We start from the raw sequence: 21,298 nt of genomic DNA on the forward strand, positions 1-21,298 counted from the left end.
AGAGTAAGCCCCAAAAGTGATACTTGTAAGGTGTCACGTGTTAGTTGATATTATTTTTATCTGTCTCAAATCTTTTTCCGATTGTATATAAAATATAATACAAATATATAAGCGACTGATTGATTCGACTGTCTTTCAAGTTTATGGAACCATATTAGACGATTTTACATACTTTAATAGCAAAGGAAAACTCTTCACTGAGAGTCGTATATTTTCTATCGTCAACTTTTAGCCGGATGCCTTTGTGGAGGCATAAGAACTGCAAGTCTCGTTGCTCTTTTATTTTTGTAGTATAGCAGTGTCCCAGTTGCCTAAAACAGCTGCCTGCCTATATGCTATTTTGTGGTCTTTCCAAGTACGGTATTCTTTGCGCTTGTCGATTCTTGTCTTTCCTAATTTATGCAGGCTTTGAGTATCTTAACAATCTCAGTGGTCCATCACTATAGCATATAACTGTCATTAAAACTAAAGGATCCAAATCAAGTTCTTGTATCAAGCAATTTTTTAATTTCACCAGATATATTCACGAAATTTGGTATGGATTATTGCCCAAACCAGTGCTACGATATTTGAAGAAATTGTTGAAATCGGACTACTATAGCATATTAAACTGAACGATCAAAATCAAGTTCTTGTACGGAAAACATTTTTATTTGACAAGTTATTTGCACGAAATTTGGCGTAAATTTGTTTTCTTTCTTTTCTTTTGCCAAAGTCCTCGCTATATTCTGCGAACATATTTTCCAGATCGGACTACTATGTCATAAAGCTGCCTTACAAACTTATCGAACAAAATCATGCTTTTGCTTGGAAACTTATTTATTTGTGAAGGGGATTTCACATTTTTTCTTGTTTTGTACTACTTCCGAACTATTAAAAAGGTTGATGGAAATGCGAGAATAGAAACGTCTTGGGACATCATGACACCCAATTCAGCAGCAGATTAGAAGAAAAAGTATGAATATGAACTCGATAGTGGTATTACTTACTTTATATCAAATTTAGTAGATTTTTCGGCACTCAGCGCATATTCAGCTTGTAGGATTAATAGCGTAATAAAGCGCTGAATATCAAAGCGCCAGAAATGAGATTACAGTGTTTAAATTTCCTACAGGGTCTATGTAAAACTCTTTACTGCTGTAGTGTTTGGTGTGAAAGCAATCTGTCGCAAACAGCAATACCTTTTACAATCCCATACAAACATATATATAATATTTACATACTTAGACAGTGAAATAGAAGTAACGCGAGTGGTCAGCGCATGCAAGCTGGTTATTAAAAAGGGTAAAATTATTATAGGCGAATTGTGGCTTCTAAACGAGGTTAGCGCACGCAAGGCATTAATAGAATACAACAAACACACGCAAATATACTTATATATAAGTACGTATATTGTATATATATATGTGTATGTATATATATGCATTTAGGCATATAGTACCAGTGTTGTTGTAGTTGTAGTTTTGGTGATCCTGCCACACACCTCACATTCAGTTAACTTCAGCAAAACCAAACACCCGAAATCATTAGGGCAAGCTACGCGCTTCATAACCTTCCTTCACTAATACTGCCTTACTAGCTTAAAATATGCGCTGTTCGTTTGTGCCGTTACTAGTCATAATGTATTATTTTTACTATCATTATTATTAGTTTTTCCAATTTTTTTTTCGCCCACCCCTTTTCGTTTTGTTGACATAATTTTGATTGAGTAGCAAAATAAATAAACACAAATATCCATAGTAGGCTACATATACACACACGCATACATGTGAGTAATACAAAATTCGACACTTGTGATTAATTACAATTTGGGTCGTCTGAAGTGACTTCACTTAGTCATTGTGACACTGCACATTATGTGTGTGAATGTTTCAGTGCAATTACAAGTGAATAAATATATTGATAATTTCCGTACCGTTAGCGTACAAGTTCATTTGTGTCGGAAGTTAATATGCACCTACACAAAAACTATTTTATTATTGTTTTTTGTTTTTCCTAAAGCCCTTTCAGCACTTCTGTAAAAGTTATACTATTTTTAGAAAGTAATTTCCGTAATTTAATATAATTTTGTACAAATTGTTTTTTAATATTAAGGCAAGCTGCAAATGGTTTTGATATGATGACCTGCTATTTGCTTGATAGTTCAAAAGGCTTAATCGAGAATATCTTCCGTTTATATAGAAAAGAAATAGAAATGAAAGTAAGTTTTTATTCGTCTCAAATTAGATTTCAATAAATAGCTTTAAGTAAAATTTACCTCTAGAAAGTAGTAAAGGAGAGAGATGAGCGACCGTACCTCCATTTTGACTCACAAGCTCGAATAGATTGAGTCCTGACTATATATTGATGAATAGAACGCAACTACTTGTAATACAATAAATATACCCACCAGATTTAAACCAATTTGGCAAAGTCAGAATAATGGACCACAAAAATAGGTTATGGAGAAATATGTGTAGCAATCTAAAATTAAAGAGAGCATCATGCAAAACCTTAGGATGCGATCAGATACCGAATTTGGACTGTCGCTGATGTCAGCAAATATTATAACAAATATCACCCGATTTTAGAGCCTCCAGATGTGTCTGATCAGCACTATAGCTTAAGCTTCTAACAAATGCTCGAGATGCCTCTAAATGCTGTCCAAACCGCCTCTCGTCCTCGTTGTCAGACGAAAGTTATTTTGTTTCCGCCTTTGAAAACATAACAGGTACTGCCTTGAACCAAAAATTATGAGCCCCTTAACTATAAGCATTCCAGACTCGTCACGCATATACGGATCGATGGCTTTGTACGTGGTGGGCAAGGTTCTTTTGTTTATTTAGTGTTCATCGCTGTATTATGTTCTGAAAACAGAGAAAACTTTTTTGCTGACACCTAGTATTGTAGCGTAGTTAGTGGTGACCTCGATATCTAACTACACCCTCACTTCTTTTGTTAAATAGGCAGTGGGCTTCGTGCTGTTAAGAAAATTGCTACTTTAATGACATAGCTGTTTGTTTGTTGTGATTTTATTAATCTTCCGAACTGCTTTTTTAGTAACTACAAAAATAAAAGCTCAATTAAAATTGTAGCAAAAGTATAACTAGGGCTAAATTAGATTAATTTTGGTTATTATGTTGAGTAATTTTACAACATATTAAGTTTGAGCATAGAAAGAAAAATGGCTTCCTTATTTTCGAAAGCACTCCGAAAGCAACTATAAATTCGTAAAAAACTATCGATCGAACCCTCTGTTTTTCTAGGAATTTCTCAAAGATTTTACCCATGTTAAATATATAACCAATTGCAGACTTTTTAGGTCTAGGACCATGTATGTATGTAAAGAAATGTGTTAGAGGCAGAAGTGCCGGTTCACACACAAACTCTTTTGCTGCCCAAATAGGTTACAGGCGGTGGGTTTTTATAGGTGTCGTTCGTTCTCGGGAGATGCGCTTTGTATGGACGGACTCATGTCGGTTGTGAGAACGCAATGAGCGGCAGCAAAAGAAAATAATGAACGAGAAAAGAGTTCGAGAGTGTAAACGCAGTCTCACTAAGTAGATGATGGGCGTTAATACAGTCGATAAAATCTTCAAAGCAATCTTTTGCTAACTCATTCGCTACAGTTTTCACAATTTGTGTGTCCCCTCTTTTTAATCTATTGTTCAGAGTTCCTGTAGGTCCTCATCATAATTTATATAACTGCTAACAACAGTTCCGCTCCGTTGGTAATCTGCTTACTTTCGAAACTTGTTATTTTTAGAAGCATTGAATTCAGGCATGTCATAATCTTAAGATCGCTGGCTCCAGTAAGCAATTGAAAAATTATTATTTCCACAGTTTAAGTATATTCTGAATGTCAATCGCCTGTATCAATTTCTCAAAACTTTTAGTACGTCAAATTCATCTTGCTGTATTCTTTGACTCCTGCAAGAGCTTTCTGATAACTTATAACTTCCTTAATGATAGTAAACAAAGTCTTCGCCTTCTTTCCTTTATGACGTCACTAGGCAATGTACTTTCTGTCAAACGTATTCCAAAAAAGCAACGGAACGAAATTGTCGCAACCGTTATTTCTAAAATTTTTAGAGCAAACTGAAGTCAAATAATTTTCCACATAGATCTGAAGAGAATAAAACTTGTATATTAACAGCTGGTATTTAAAATATAAATAAGTAGACTACTTTTCAATTTCTTTGAATTCTGTCATGCTAAAGTGAGTAGTATTTTTGCCAAAGCTTTCCATATAAGTATGTAGGATTTTATAGACTCATCTGTATTCATAAATTTGTCATATAAAATTCATGTCACATAATAAATACCTGGTTCCACATAATATCCTAACAATGGCACACAACACTGATTAAAGTGCGAATATTAATTTTTTTTTCTTGTTCTCTGGCAAACAAAAAATATCTCTGCTTATTTGTAATACATATTGCAAGAGTAAAACATAATAATAATAATAAGAAAGTGAGTCCTTCAATTACCGCTGATTGTTTGTCTTCATTAAAGCGAAGTCAAAATTAAACCGAACAATAGAATCGTGGTGGCACGACACACTCGCCATAGAATTCCGAACAAAAATAGAAAAAAGGTAGCTAAAAAAAAAGAAAAAATAAATAAATAAATAAAAAAAATATCACCAATTTTCAAAAACAAGTGCATAAATGCTTAGCTCGCACACAAAAAAAAAATAACGTTAAAGGACAATAAATGCGCGTCCTGTCGTGCGCAACGCGGCAAGTGCAGCTCACCTTGTATACACACATCTACAGTTTCGGGCATTGTTTGCGCTCGCTTTGTTGGCTCGTTGTTTGTTTACTACCGCTTCGCTGCATGTCATCAGAAATTGAAAGTGAGTGAGTCTTATTTCATAAATGTCATCCAGGCGGCAGCAACCCTTCGCTGTGAATGCGAATTAATTTCGTAATTTCATGCACATTGTGGCTGTTTAACGGTTTAGCACATTGCAATCATGCTACGTTATGTTTGTAAGCTTATATACTCGTATTTATATGCAGTGTGCTCTAATATACTCGCACACAAATTAATTAGTACAGTGGGCTAAATAATTTTTTACTCATAAACTTTTGCAACACGTGGCTACAGAGTATAATAGTTTTGTTCACTTAACGGTTGTTTTTATCACTTAAAACTAATCGAGTTAGATATAAAGTCATAGACATATGTAAGGATGACGAATGATTTGAAATCGAACTGACTGTCTGTCTGTCCATCCGTGCAAGCGATAATTGGTGTAAAAATTAAGATAACTTGATGAAACGTGGTACATATGTTTCTTGGTACCGTAAGACGGTTGGTATTGCAAATGGGCGTAACCAGAGCATTCTATGCTCCAAAGAATGTACAAAACTGTAGTTTGGTGCAGAGGATTACAGCGGGTAGGGGCACCTGTAGTTTAACAAACATTTAAAAGTAGGCGTGGCTCTGCCCTTTAAAAGGTTTAATGTACATATCTCTTAAGCTGTTCAAGTTATAATCACCAACTTCGCTAGGGGGCATATCTGTTCTGAATTTTTACTCTACCTGTGAAAATGGGTGAATTCGGATTATAATCACGACCACTTCCTATATAACGGTTTTGTTAAAAACTATTAAAAGTTTGATAAATCTATAAATAAATGCGCCAGAGACCTACCCGAGATGGTATGAGTGGGCTTTTAAAAGAAAACCCATATCTCGAGACCTATTCGACCGAGTTCAGCTTGTTTGGAGAGGAAAGACCGTGTGTCTCAAAAACTGAGCGACTAGTTCGCGTACATATAGACAGACAGACTGAACGCTCTTCAAACTGATCATAAATAGCCCAGACCCTAACATAAGTTATAGCTATTAGCTTCCCTTAAAAGCTAATTATCATAGAAATTGAAAGCGCTTTCGAAATCAAGATGGCAAATTTTCGAAACTTTCCACAAATTAAAAAGCATACAGTAAAATTTTTCATAGTAAACCAATGCATTTTAACCCTTTTCTCTATGATATCACAACCACAAGTACCACATATTTATCTAAGATTCTCTAAAACAAAGCGATCGAAACCGTCAAAATTTAGGTTATTTTTGCTGGTAACATTGAATGAAAACTGAGAACAAAATCGGGTAATAACCATTTCCGCCTCTTATTTTTAACGATGGGATAGAAAATGTATCTGGCATGTTAAAAAAATTCATGATGATAGAGAATGTCCTTTGGATATATGCATGTATTTGGTATCCATTTAGGTCTTCAAAACTAGGGCTATAGGCGTTATGCCGAAGTTGTCAACAGCAAATGCAAAAGCATGGTGTGTAAGTAAAATCGTTAATAAAAATCGTCCTCCGCCCTTGTATATATTACGAAAAAATATTATTTTCGTCCATCCGATTGGTTTTATATCGGTTAGCTCTTATGCCTCAGCAAATACCTATCTTATGCGGATTTTGCTTTTCGCGTCAGTTAGTTGAGAGGAGGGTAGTCGTTGGATTTATTATTATTAATGCTGTGATATGTGATTAAAATGGATGAAATCGTTTTATATATTTAACAAACCCTTATTTACAATAAATATAACGATTTTCGTAACGCTAGCTAATTGTCTTCCTTTTATGTATGCTATTAGCTCTGTATATGATTCTAACAAGCTAAGCTACTATGTAAAGCGAAATGTAGTGTGAAGAAGAGCGCGCAACATCTCCCATATGACGATTATACAAAATTTCGTCCGTCCAAATGTTAACTAGTTGGCTTTAAAGTGGATATCTGAGATCATTATTATTTTTATTTCAGATAATTTCATTAAAACTTTCTTTTTTACAATTCATAAAAACTAAAATTGTATGGTTATGTCTGTCCGTCCGTAATTTTGTGATACTTTATTTAGTTGCAATATACTTAATAATATTATTTACATGAATTCTAAGCTATAACCTGGTTTCTTAAGTTTTAATTTTTTCTTCTTTTTCATTTACTTTTCCACCGAAACGTACCACTGTAGCCATTGCCTCAATATCTCATATATAGGTACATATTTGTTGCAGTTACATGGACGCACTTGCCTTACACTTGGCTTCTTTATTATTCACTCATTCTTTATTATTAATACGAACGTCAACTTCCATTCATCGTTACCTAGTCCATCCGTTTCTATTGAATGTGAGTTTTCGGTTTTATTGTCCTGCCTCAAGCAACTTGCACACTCTATGCGCTTTTTTCTCCACCTCTCTCCAGACAATTACAACTTGTGCGAGACAATTCTGCCACTCACACACGCACACAAACGCCTCAAATGTCACTTTCCGTTCGAGTTGAGTGATTTCAATCTGTCACATGAATTTAGATTATTTTGGACATTATAGTATGCTTGATTCCACCCTTGAGAGGATTTTTTTGAATCAACGTCCATATGGCAGGATTAAAAAATTGTGAAAACAGAAAAATTGCTTAACAAACATGTATACACATACATATACATATGTATATAGGTAAGATAAATATATTTCTAACGTTAGGGAGTGAAGACATTCATTGTCGTCGACATGCGGACCCCTGCTGCTACTTAATTAATTGTAAAGTGTGTTAAATACGCTCATAACCCCAACATCATTTCTTATGGTTGTTTTTTTTTTTTTTTTTTTTTTTTGTTGTTTGTTGAGCTTCTGTACATTCTAAATACCTTGTTGCGTTCTTGAAAGTACTCCATGATTTTAGCATACTGGTTATAAAGCTCAGGTTAGAGTACTTAGGGAGTCAAGAAAACTATTTGCACCCAGCAGAACCATGAACATGAGTTGTCCTAATAAAAAAAATGAGTTAAAATAAAATTAAATATTGAAGATTGCTTCACCGTAAAATTATATTGTGTCACACCAATCAACACATTCCGGCAATCAACACATTCCGTAAACGTGGCTTTCAGCTTATTTGCGTAGACAAACGACTGCATAGAACCCCACAAAAAATAGTCCAACGGTGTTAAATCGCAAGATCTTGGAGGCCACGTAACCGGCCCACAAGGCGAGATAATGCGCTCATCAAAAGTTTCCTTCAATAAATTGATTGTTTCGTTGGTTGTATGGTATTTAGCGTCGTCTCGTTGAACCAAGTCCGCAAACCAAGAATCTTCCGCAGTCTTCCATAAAAAGGTTGGCATTTGCGCTCGATGGCGGAACAACTCATTCGGATTTTCGTCGATACTCTGCTCCATAGCAGCAATAGCGCCTTCACTGCGCACTGTACGGCATCTATGAAGATCTTCATTAAACACTAGAGTAAACGTGCTGCAAAAACGTTCCGATTATGTCGACCGAATATTGGACACATCGCGTGACGCGTCGCGCGAACCGAACCATTATTTTCGTAGTAAATTTGCTTGCGAATCAAGTTTGCAATCGCGCATCCGCAGTAAGTCTGTTATCAAGTAACAGCTGTCAAAAAGATCAACTCCGAAAAAAGTATTAAAGTGACTAGTCAAGAATTGCTTGAGTCTTTCGATGAAAATCGTAACTCCTATGTTCAGGTAGTAGGTAGTTCAAGCGAATAAAGTGTGTTGTGTGTTAGTAAAGGATAATACCGAATATAGGTCAACGAGCCAGCGAAAATCCTTAATTTATGTTGAACTCTAAAATATGATTACTGATTTATATATCCCACAATCATGTGGATAATGAGAACTGCTCAATATTTTCTAAGTGCTATTGTCAAAGGCTGCGAACTGTGAGTAGATATTCTTGTTAGAAATGAAAAGGTATCTATCCTGATCGCTATAGAGTGACTTAGATGTTGGCTTTCTTGGTTTTAATTCCAAATTATTGCTTGCTGCTTTCGTTACTAAGTTACAGATCGGATTACCTCTGCTTGCTTTGGATCCATTTAATAGCCCTATGCGGTAACGAAAAAACATACAACTCAAATATTATTAAAATTAAAGATCTGTAGTGTTGGACCAGCCGCCATTTTGTTCCACAAATTTAAAGTTTTCGTACGTAAATTTTCGGTAGAAGAATTTTCCTAATTTATGACACATATTTATTATATGAAAATTCTCGAATTTATCAGTTTTATGCCTTTAAGAGGCACAAGAGAGTAAAAATGTCTGCTGTGTGAGCAAGTGAATGTTTTAAATCTTCATCTGAAAAGTTTACTGTTAGTATTAACGTTATGGTTTTCGAAATTCTTCAAATGATTAAACCAAGTTTGTAAACGATTTAAGAAAACTTTTATAGATGACATCTTTTCGTGAAAATCGTCCACTTTCATAGTTGCCATATCGCGTATTTTCTCCACACACCAGCGCGGTCTAAACTCATTACACACTTTTTACAAAAATTTACCCTTTCATAAAATTATCATAAATTTTCAACAAAGAAAAAACATTTTATATTTTATTTTTGAATAATTCCATATTTATTATAATTTTTTATTCGATTTAGTGAAATATATAAAAAAATATTTATGCGTATTTTCTTAGAATAATATTAAAAAAGGTATTAGATCATCAATTAGTATCGAGTATCGATTATCGCATATTTTGTTTTTGTTTGAATTTCACAAATTCATTAACAAGAATGTGTATGTATGTATGAGTGTAGGCGAGATGATTTGCGAATGCTTGCGAGCAAAACTAACCTTAAAATTATTGTTAGCAAACAACAAAGGAATATTGACATAAGTATTCAGAGAGATTAAAGTAACTGGAATAATAATAATAATAATAATAATATTGTATTATGAAAATAAAATTAATAATAAAAATTAATTATGACAATAATACTCCAAATTATAGGCAATAAGATTTCATTAAAAATATATATGCACATACATAGGTGGGAATAAAATAGTAATTAAGCATATTCAGAAAGTATGTATATATGTGGGTGAACCTAGTTTAGTAGGCGTGGTCATGAGCAAACAACAGTTTATTGTAATAAATTTACTTAGAAGTGAGAAAACATTAAAATATATAGAGAATATTTTTAAATTAAGTACAAAAAAAAAATTTTTTTTAAATATACAATATATATTTGAAGCATAGATAGAACAATATGGGATTATAAATAGTGCAAAATAAATAATAATTCAATTATTTAAATTAATTTAAAACAATAAGTGTAGTTTATATAAAAGTATATATAATAAATAGCATATATATAGTATATAGGTTTTAGTCACAATAATATTAATAAAAAAAACAAACAGGAATCAAATGTTACATAGTTCAAGTACTTATTGCTTTCTTACACTCCCCTCCACGTTTCAAGGACATTTCAAAAAACCCTTACATAAAAGCATTATTATCACGATGATTCGGGTATGTTTTGGTTAAATTGTTTTATAAAATATAAAAAAATATGTGCAGCACTTAATATTTAGTGCCATTATTTAATTTCCTTTTGTAACCAAACTGCTTTTTGGCGCATCTTCAATAAACCGATCGCCTTATTTGAAAAATTTCAATTTTAGTTTTTTTTTTTATTAAAAACCGACGCTAAGCATTTATAAATGAGTGCAAAAATATTATATTTATTTTATATATTTTTTTTTGATGTGTTTGTCAGTATGCTTCTAAGAATCGATAATTTTAGTTATTTATTGTTATAAATATGCAAGTGTGTGCAATGATTCTTTTAGTTGCAAAGGCAGTAATTGAACGTTTCATATGCCACAGATGACACTTTCGTGTTTTATTTGAAATATTTTCAACCAGTGATAAGCAGTAAGCTTATCTTCCAAATATTTTCTTAAATTCATTTAAGTCTTCTCTTTGAGCAAAGCAATTAGATGGTTCTTCTTGGCTTTCTCTGATTTGCTATATTCATCCAAGAACTATATAGAAAAATAAGAATTAATTAAATATGAGAAAAATAAATACATTTTAGTAATGGAAAATAGCTGATTTTATAATGTTTCGAAAGTCTGATACATACATACATTTATATATACCGTTGGTTTATATAGTTTTTGTTTTTATTTTGATTTTTTTTCTAATTGAAAATATTTGCTTTAATGAAATTATTGCGCATTTGTTAATTATTTATGTAATATGGCAATCCTCTATAGGCCTCCAAAGCTGTTTTTCTTAAATATTTATAAATTATTATAGATCTGGCAACTTTATTAAAACTGTTACTTTAATTTCAAAATTAATTTTTGATTTAGTTCCAATTTTAACGTTTAAATTTAAATTATTGAACATTATTTGAAATAAATATAGAAGATATGGCAACGTCATTAAACAAAATAATTTTTATACTAATTTTCGTTTCAAATTAATTAACTTCTTAAATAAAAAAATTATTAATTTCTTCTATTATACACTATTACTATTATATTTTATATATTATATGGCAGCCCTATTTATATTTTGTGGTAAAGTTTACGAATATATTTTTTCAATAATTGAAAGAGCCAATGTAGTAAACATTAATAGCGGTAATAATGAGCTCCTCAAAGAAATAAATGATTGTAGATCTGGCAACTTAATCAAAACTATTACTTAAATTTTAAAATATCATTTTTGATTTAATTTAAATAAGGGTTTAAATTTAAACAATTTAAATATTTTTTAAATAAATATAGAAGATATGGCAACATTAATATTAAAAAAATATTTTTTAACAATTATTTTAATTAAATTATTATCGATTACTTCTTTTTTTATATTATAATAAAACATATGCATAATAAAGTTTATAATGCTACTGTAAACATTTTTCTGCAGTATTTACAATAAAGATGTTTAAAATAACATTCATTACCAATATCATATTAGTATTTCAATAAAGAAACCAACAATAAAACATATTGTAATTTTTCTATCAATAAACAGATCAACCAGTCCATCCTTATTTATAAAATATAAATATATTAATTACATAATTAACGAAGAAACTTAATGCATGAATTTTATATTTTTTGGAATTTTTGAATAATTGGCAGCCTTTGCGAAAACATTTTGAGCTGTAAGCTTTCTAAAAACTCTTTGAAAGTGATATACTTATTGTACTAATGCGCTTATTGCATGATTTTAAAATAAAACTATTTTTGAAACAAGTGGCAACACTCCTCAAAAAATATTTCGTACAGTCAACTTTCCAAAACTTTTTTAGTTTACATTGCAGTGCTACTTTTTCCTATAATTTTGTTTACACAAAATTTCAGCAGGTGGCAACATCTATTTCTTTTACTTTTACTGTTTGACTCACCAAGCAGACTTACCAATCGAAAACAAAAAAATTACCTAAATTTTTGTGTGCCTCGACGATATGTAAAAAATCTGGAATCTGATTTACAGGTCAAATCGGCGTTGCCAATTAGCTTAAGTAAATTTTAAAGTTTTAGAACAAAAATAATTTGAAGAAGGTTGCCATTTATAGATATTTTTCAAATAAATGTTGATACTGAGCAAAAATTTTAAGAATTCTTCATAAATTATCAGATAGCAGCGCAAAGATCTTCTTATCGCAAAAATGTTTGTTCACTTGAATTTTAGTTTAAGAACCACTGACATAAGTTAAAACGCATTATACATGTAATCTAAGTGTGCATATATGTATGTATGTATCATCGCTTCACATTATCTAAATTTATAAGATTTTAGTAAAATTACTTTCATTTGACTTACGTCTAAATTAAAATCACGTGCTATCACATTGCGAGCATTCTCATTTTGGAACGTTATTGTGACCAAGCAAGGATAAACGACCACATTCAAATGTTCAGGTAGTTTGGTTAAGCTCTTAATTATAATGGAACATTGCTCAGAGGTGAGTAGATCCTATTGCGTGGGGGGTAGAGAAAAAAAAAAGAGTAATGGGGCGAAAATTAATATTACGTAAGGAGGTTGTCAAATGCAGTGCATAGAGAAACAAACGAAATGTTTACCTGATTCTTCTTGTTGTTGGCACAGAGGAAACCAATTGTCGCGATGAGATCGATAATCACAGCTTGTGTTTCACTATTTTTGGCTGCTGAACAGTTGCTGCCACAGTATTTGAGCAAAATGGTAACAACATCGAGGAATTTAAGTGACAGCGTTTCACCTGACATGACATCCTAGAAGAGAAGAAGGGAATAAAGTGAAATTAATAAAATTGATACATTACAACTCAGATTTTTACTGCGTGTACTACGCTGACTTGTCTATATATTATATATTATTGTAAACCCGTAAAGAAATCTATGCTAATATAGAAACCACTATTTCATATAACTTTTTATGTATTTTCCATTCCATCCAAAAAGCATATTGGATTTTAGCTGCCTGTTAGGACAGGCATGGCTTGGTTAGTTGGTTGAAAAGGGAAGCGCATGATCGCCGGATAGCAGGCGGCTGCACCTAAGCCATCATTAGGCGCATTGTACTTCCGGTGGTAACCAATTTAAGCCTTCTCTTCCACCCCAGCTTTTCTTAATTTGCACTATTGGACTATATCCCTTCTCATCCGGCTGAAGGCTGGACATAAGCATAGATAATGTTCCAGTGTCCCATCATCCTCTGCGTATGCTCTGCATTCCGCCGAATCCTTTTTTACCATTTTCTGAAGGTGGTATTTTAAGGGTAGGTGCCCTGTGATGACCCCTACAATGTTACAAAGCTCCCTTCCGCCTTGAAGTAGAAGCAAGCATGCCTTGCCGTGGATGAATTCTTACTAGTACCCCCTGAACCGCTGAAGGAGGAAGGGTTTTTGCTACAATCAGATACTGCCGAAAATTTATTTTTCAAATATCTGCTGAAAATTTAATACAATATATAACCACGTAATGAAGAACTAAGTTCGGGTACAGCCGAACATAACACACTCTCTCAATTTAGAAGAATCAAAACCGTACGTACCTAATGTTCAAGTGTCTATTATGAGTGAAAAAAAAATTACAAAATAATTCTAGCTGAGATATGGGTTTTACCTAAAAATGGGAGGTGCTAAACATATTGTTTGTCACGAAGTTTGTAACACCCAAAAAGAAATAGTAAGTATATACCATAATATAAAGTATATACCATAATATGATATTATATATATAAATGATCAGCGTGACGATCTCAGTCGTTTGAGTTATGCCCATCTGTATATACGCGAACTAGTCCCCCGGATTTTGAGATATCGAACAGACCTTTTCTATCCAAGAAGCTGTTTATTTGTTGGAACCGCCTAAACTAAACTGTCGAAACCAAGCTCTTGTATGGATTTCGAATTTTACTCAGGTTATTGCTTGCCACAAACAGATAGACGGACGGAAAGATAGACAACCCCAAATTTTTTCGCCTCGTCATCCCAATCATTTTGATATCAATAGAGAATCGAGATTCCACGATTAGTTTGAGGCGTTTTAAACAACCGTTAAGTGAACAAATTATATATTTTACAGATTTCTATTATCAAAAAAAAAATTATGTGTGTTTTTGCCAGTGAAACGAGAGCTTAAGCGCTGCCTTGACTTCTTTTGTTGTTTCAGTTAATTAAAACACTTCTCGCACAAATTTCATTTCTGGCTTATTTAATTTTTTTGTTTTGTTCATCAGCTAACTATTTGTGTACTCTTCACTTGAGGCTGGTTATTTTTGCCAATTAAATGTTTACAGCGGCAACCCACTCGCCGCGGCCCTGCGCTGCTTTGCCGCAAACGCCAAACCCTTGTGCTGGCAATTTTTGCTCTTTGTGTGTGTGTGTATATGTGTATTTTATTAAACAAACTTTGGTATTTGTTTTAAATTACCGCAAATAGATAAGTGCACATTCAACCAAAATTTGCTAACCAAATTTTAAACGCCCAACAAAGGCGGAAAGGCAGTAAATAAAGTGAAAGAGAGAGCGCCAATAAGCAAACCTTCCCTCCCATTCCAAAGCTTTGACGCATCCTCCCCTGCGTATAAATTGAGTTGCGTAGAGATTGATATTTGTGTTTTTTGTTAGTTTTGCATTTTGGATTGCTGGTATTTGCTTAGCAGCCAGTTATAATTTCAGCGCTTTCTCGTTTTCATTTTCTAAGCATACCCTATAGGAAATTTTAAACAAAAGATTTTTTTTAGTGGACTTTAGCTAAGTCATAGGATGAGAAATTTTTTTACTTTTTATACCCTTAAGATTGTTTGTAACACCTAAAACTAATCAAAATTATCAGGATGATAAAAATTCTAGGTGAATGTTTGTCCGTCCGTTTAAGCGATAATGTGATTAAAAATTGAGACATCCTTATAAAGCTTGGTACACGTGTTTCTTTGTACTCTGAGGAGGTTTGTACTAAATTCAAACAAAATCAGGCCCTTACCACGCTCACACAACGCCGAGAATCGAAAAAAATATAAACTGTCACACCATACATAGACCTACAAGTCCTTTGTAATGCCAGATGGAGGTTCATTATAATATGAACTGAAGTTTACGTCGTGCCGGACGTCAATGCTTTTTGCGAACTTTAAGAACGACTTGATATGTAATTCTGAACTTGAACAGCAAAGCTACTAAATATCTAATCCGAGTTCTATATAAGACCGGACAGAAGCAGTGGAGGTGTTCCAGCGTCTCTCATGCATACTTCCCTCCGATCCGTTCGTCAGCCCTTTCGCAAATTAGTGATATCCCTATTTCCTGTACTGTTTCGGTCACCAAGCGGATGGCACTTTTGTGGCCTGAAACCCACTATATATACAGCCGCTTTTCGGCAGCCACTATATCTACGGCCTCCCTGTTTCCTAGGACATTATCTGACGTAACGCGATGTGAGATAATTGACGATTTGACTAACGACGTATGTATGTATGGTTCCTTATGTTCAGTTGACTTTTTACCGAAACAATTTGTCAACTTGAAAAGCATATAAAGGAAATAAAGTTGATATTTTTTCTTCGCAATAATTTGCTACCTTCCTTTAGCCCCATATACTACTGCTAGTAATTTTCGACCTTCATCTTGACTTTATATCGCATTTATAGATATGCAAGATTTTTTAACGAAATTAAAGACAATAGATATCTTCAAAGCCCCCACAAAGCCCGATAATTTATAATGTAACTTTAATTTATATATATTTGGCCTTGAAAGGCGCTTCTGTGAAAAATACTTTCGTTTTTCAGCAGAATAATTCTAGTATTCTTGGTATTTATAGAGTTGAATAGGTATCACAACCCGAAAAGAACACTTTTCTACTAACTCTTATTCTCGTACGAAATCCGTCTTTGATTTTTAACAGTCAATCTTTATGTATTTGAATATATGTAAACCATTTTATAAAATCTGTTAATTCGTTTCCATTTACCTCATATACCGAACCAAGTTTTTTACTAGGTCCTCGATATATATAACCTTTAATGCTGCTGTTCGTATTAAAATTGTCAAAATTGTATTGGGTTATAATAAAAATTAGTGAGTAGTTCTATGTGATTTAAAGGCATACCATTTCTCACGGTACAGCAAGTGCAAAGCAACCAAAGAATTTTCTACAGGCCACCTTTACGTATTTGGATTTATGTACATAAGCTCATTGTTCTAGTTGATGCTTTGCTCTGTTTTTCATGACGGTTGTTGTTATTGCGCTTCGGCAAATAACTTTATTAGGTTTTAATCATGAGCAAAGCAAAGCAAATTCAACACAATTCGACTACTGGAGAAATCATACTCTACACATATACATATATCATACTTATGTATGCGTGTGTGTATGTATATAAGCGAACTTAATTTCCGTTTGTGTATTTGCCGACTTAGTTCAGTTCATTTTCAGCCACAAATATTAAATATTTACACAATCAAATGAAATTTTTAGAGATACGGCAATTATTTGCTTTGCACATAAACTTCAAATTGAAGCCACGCTTTTGGCAATGGGAGAGAATTCTGTGTGATATATAACTGTGCTTGTTTGTATTCGAGAAATTGGTTCAAGGCTTTATGGCAACTTTAAGCTCCCTTCCGTTGAGACAAGGCAAGTGGTTTCGCTTACGATTAATTTCTTTGAAAAAAATTTCCTAACCTCGCCTACTTCACCAGAATCTATAAACTGATCCGATTGTTTTAGAGATATCATGGACAGTAGGTCTAGTACATATCTATGTCCGATACGAAATTAGCCTGTAATCCAAATTTTGATGAATTTGGTCTATAACTTTGTATAGCTCCAGGTCATCAATGTACTGATATACAGGGTACGTGATATTCTACGAGTATGTTGCTATGCATGACATTTATTAATCTTGATTACATACATACATATGCTTTGAAAGTCTCAATTCAGTACTAATCTAACCATGAATTACCGAAAGAACAAGCGACAGAGTCACGATTTACTTGTACATTGAAACTAGTCGGTAAAAATGAACGGCAATGAATTTGAAGCGACCAGTCCCATCACGTAGAGTCATGCGGCTTTAATAAGCAAATCTGTTGTATTCGGAACAGAAAGTGCATTCGAGATTCGAGATCCAAAAAAAACATTATAGCGTGGTCACAATATTACTTTTTGGATCGGTTGTCAAATGAAGTTGTCATTTAATAGTCAACCAGATTTCAAGATTCGACTCTCCTGACTTCTTTTTTTGATAGGATTATGGAACAAACAGGGTGTACGTTAGCAATCCTCTAATTACTAACTTACTCAAGGTCGAAATCATTGCTTAAGTTGCTCGAAAAAGTATGAGACATCTCAACAAAAAGAATTCAGTTAATTGTGGCTATATTTGAGCACTGCTCTCTTAAGTTGTATTCAATACAAAAGTGTATGAATAAAGAGGAAAGCCGCTTTTTAATTCTTCTCATATTTCTTTATTTTACTATTGCGGTTTATGCGATTAAGCCAGTTGTTTGTTCGATTCGCTACTTTCCGAGCGGCACAGCTTATTTTTCCTCTAGGCACAAATATTTTTAGAGTTTTAAACCACTCACAGCTACTATAATAGATAAAATCCGAGATAAACTCAGTAGTAAGTATCATAAATGCTTTCTAAGCTTGTTCTAAAATGGCTGTAGGCAAATTTGCACAATCTGACCCCGTGCTTGGATCTACAAAAGTTACTTATCGCTCGGTACTAAGATTGCAATGAAGACTTATCGCAATAAACTACATAATTTTTATCCCAAGATACACAGTCGAGTGTTCTTTTCACTAGTAGATCGCTTAGCGACGCCTTGTAATGATAATTATCAGTTTTAGAAATATCTTTCCATTAATGATATGACGCTTGATAAAATTTATACAGAACATTTGTTACCTACGTAAATATACATGTTCAATCCGCTTTGACTGAATTTTAAAATTTCTATTGTGTCACAGAAAGTCTACAAATGTATGCATATACACTCTTTATACTCAACTCCATCCACCCCACCTACAAACGAAATTGATTTGTGCGCTCGGATAGGTCAAAGAGTGGTCTAGATAAAAAAACAAAAAAAAAAAAAATACTTATATACACTCGAGCCTCTCTGTTTGTCTGAGTGGCCCCATTGTGTGCCATCTCAATTAGTTTACACATCGGCCACCAGATTGGCAGAATGCAGCGACGCATTCACCGAAAAGATGCACAAACAAACATTTGGCATAACAAGCAAATAAACAATGTCAAGCCAATATTGACATTTGAAAAAAAATGCGGAATGAGGTGCCCAGCAGTAGCGGTTAGACAGGTGAAGGGTGGTGAGATAGAAAGAGGAAATCTCAACGAGAAATATTACAGCAGCACTGAAGGCCTTAAATGAAATGTTAGACTATAAAAAATCGGCGATAATTTCAGAAAAAACTAAAGCGAAGGAAATGGTATAAGTCTCATAAGCCGAAAGCAATTATAGATTATGTAATATGCTCGTATAGGGACATTGACTTCAAAGTTAAGCGGACAGACCGACATGTGAAATTTTAGAAGAAGCTGATATCAGCGGTTAATATTAAATGATAGTTATCTAACTCTTACATTCCAACTCACTTCTATGAAGTTAACTCATATACCGAGAAATATATATGAATTAACCTAACTAACCAGAAGATCTCGATTCATTGTATACTGTATATGGGTACAAGGGGAGCATGAGGGGAGCAATTTTATCCATTTTTGATATCAAACTATCACTAACCGAGATTCGCGATATAGAATTGGATAGATGGACGGAAATGATTTGGAGGTTGAAACAAAAGTTTGGACCAAACCACATTATGCTGAAGCAAGGTTAGGTTAAATGGTCAATACTAATACAGAGCTCACTTGTACAACTTATAACACCGGTCCGTTGTCGTACGTCGAAGTCCTCTAAAATTGATCATAAAGACTCTCATAAATAGATCAAGCATTTTGATCCAACATCTTGAAACTTTTCTAGATCTACAATAAAAGAACCATCATTATAAGGTAAAAAATTTAGGTATTCCTAAAAATAAGTTATGAATTCCAACAAACTTAACCTTAAACTCACTCCCAGGTGAAAACGGAAACGCGGATACATAAATAGCAACACACACCTCTACTATGAATTGCAAATGTTTGCAGAAAATGCAAAATAGCTAAATTAAAAATTTAAATATGTCACTTGTTCTAATTTGCAGTTTGAGTGTATATCGCGCGCTCAAAATGAAAACAAGCTAAATATTTCGTAGTGTTTAAATAACAACAAAAATGAAAAGTCAACCGTACGAATACTATGTCATAATATCAGGATATTAGGAAAACCGTGTGCCGCAGGGAGATGAGCGGAGAGTGGAGAGCTTGCGGTGTATTGCTCGCGGTTCGATTGCGCGTTTACGAAGGTAAATATTTTGACATGCTACTTTGATATGCCGCGAACAAGTGTGTTGGCATTTGGTATTTGGCATTCGATGACATTTGACATTTGATTGCACCGAACGGGGATGAAGGATAATCCTAAAATGTAAATGCTTATAGCTGTGTAAGTATATGAGGGAGGTTCACAAAAGCTGGAAGACTTTGACTACTTATTGATTTTGTCTCCGATTGTTGATACTACTAGAAAACAGGCGGACATCGAGCGCAAGCTAAAAACTATGGAGAATTAAAAGTTAATCACAAAAAATTGTTTTAATTCAGTGGAGAGTTTAGAAAATCTAAGCTTTTACCCCGGTCCCACAGACTTTTTAACCGCCTTCAGAGTAGGTATCGAGGAACTGAAAGGTATCGTCAATTTAAATTTTTAAATGTCACCCTAATGTATATATATCACATACATATCTACATAATAATATATGTACTTGTATATAAAACATCAGCGCGTCCTTCACTTTGTGTTGCTTTCGTTAGAATGACAGCGCCATCGGTTAAGTTTAGCTTTTCAATTCACCGCCAACTCGTCTAATATTCAAGCTACAAATTTTCGTAAGCAAAAGCGAAAAGTTTCTGCACATCTCAAGAAGTGGAACGCAACTACAAGTAGTGCCTCAGTAGTTGAATTATTGAGTGTGCCGCGAAATAAGGAATTTCGGCAGCAAAATGTTAATCAACTTGCGAAATTTATGCCTTCAAATGGAATATTTAGAAGCGAGTTGGGTATGGATTTTGAGAAAATAGAATGCTTTGAAATTCTGTAACAAATACTGAAGAAATATAAAACTATATACTTGTATAGATACATACAGCAAAAAAATCAAATATCGAACAAATATACTTATCTTAATCGATTATCGAAATGAAACTGTATTTCGTTGATGCCTTTTTTCCTTAACTAGGGGGAACTAGTGATGGAGAAAACCGAGTAACCTTAACAACCAGTGCTGATCAGCTTTGTCACAGGGGCCATACGCTATAGCTGCGAAAGGATGGTTCTACGGAACCAACTGAAACAGAAAAGAGTGAAGAAGAAGGCCAAATGACGAAATGATCAACGGGATCTTATCGGGCGCAGCGAGTACTGGAGGCGGATTGTCAAGCGACAGTTCCGTCTTCAGAATTGATTAGTTATTCGAGGAGAACTGAGTTGGTAAAACAACCTCCGTTGTTATTAAAAAAGACACTGATGAAGTCAAAGCAAAATAGAACCAATATCATGTAAACATATACGGATTCACGACATTCTATCTGATTTAATTCGGATGTAAATTATAGAAGGGAGTCACACCTTGAGGTTACTGTAAATGAGGATATTTTTATATGTAACAGGAGACGCACACCCGCTATTGTGGCGTCAGACTGGCAGAAATACCTAAACTCACCCTGGCCTCGAATGCAATTGTATCTCTCTAGTTTCTGGAGTTTTTTATGATCACTCCATTTCCGACTATAGGTACATTTGGATAAGTTTGTTTGGAGCATCCATAGTCTATTATCTATTAAAACTTCTATTGGACTCCTTTAGGCTGAACTTCTGAATGGTTCGTCATTTGC

The 21,298-nt window shown here is 33.7% G+C and overlaps 1 protein-coding gene across 1 annotated transcript in view; it reads right to left on the reverse strand.

The window, feature by feature from the left end:
* Positions 1 to 9,760: 9,760 nt before the first annotated feature.
* Positions 9,761 to 21,298, reverse strand: part of ssp3 (short spindle 3) — a 93,813-nt gene continuing 82,275 nt past the window's right edge. The window contains exons 10-12 of the mRNA XM_014231964.3: positions 12,865 to 13,035; positions 12,605 to 12,757; positions 9,761 to 10,806 (exon numbers count right to left, since the gene is read on the reverse strand). Coding sequence (XP_014087439.2) covers positions 10,732 to 10,806; positions 12,605 to 12,757; positions 12,865 to 13,035 — 399 coding nt within the window. The 3' untranslated portion in view covers positions 9,761 to 10,731. The remainder of the gene's footprint in view (positions 10,807 to 12,604; positions 12,758 to 12,864; positions 13,036 to 21,298) is intronic.

Source organism: Bactrocera oleae, chromosome 3 (genome assembly GCF_042242935.1).
Source record: "Bactrocera oleae isolate idBacOlea1 chromosome 3, idBacOlea1, whole genome shotgun sequence".
Taxonomy (NCBI): domain Eukaryota; kingdom Metazoa; phylum Arthropoda; class Insecta; order Diptera; family Tephritidae; genus Bactrocera; species Bactrocera oleae.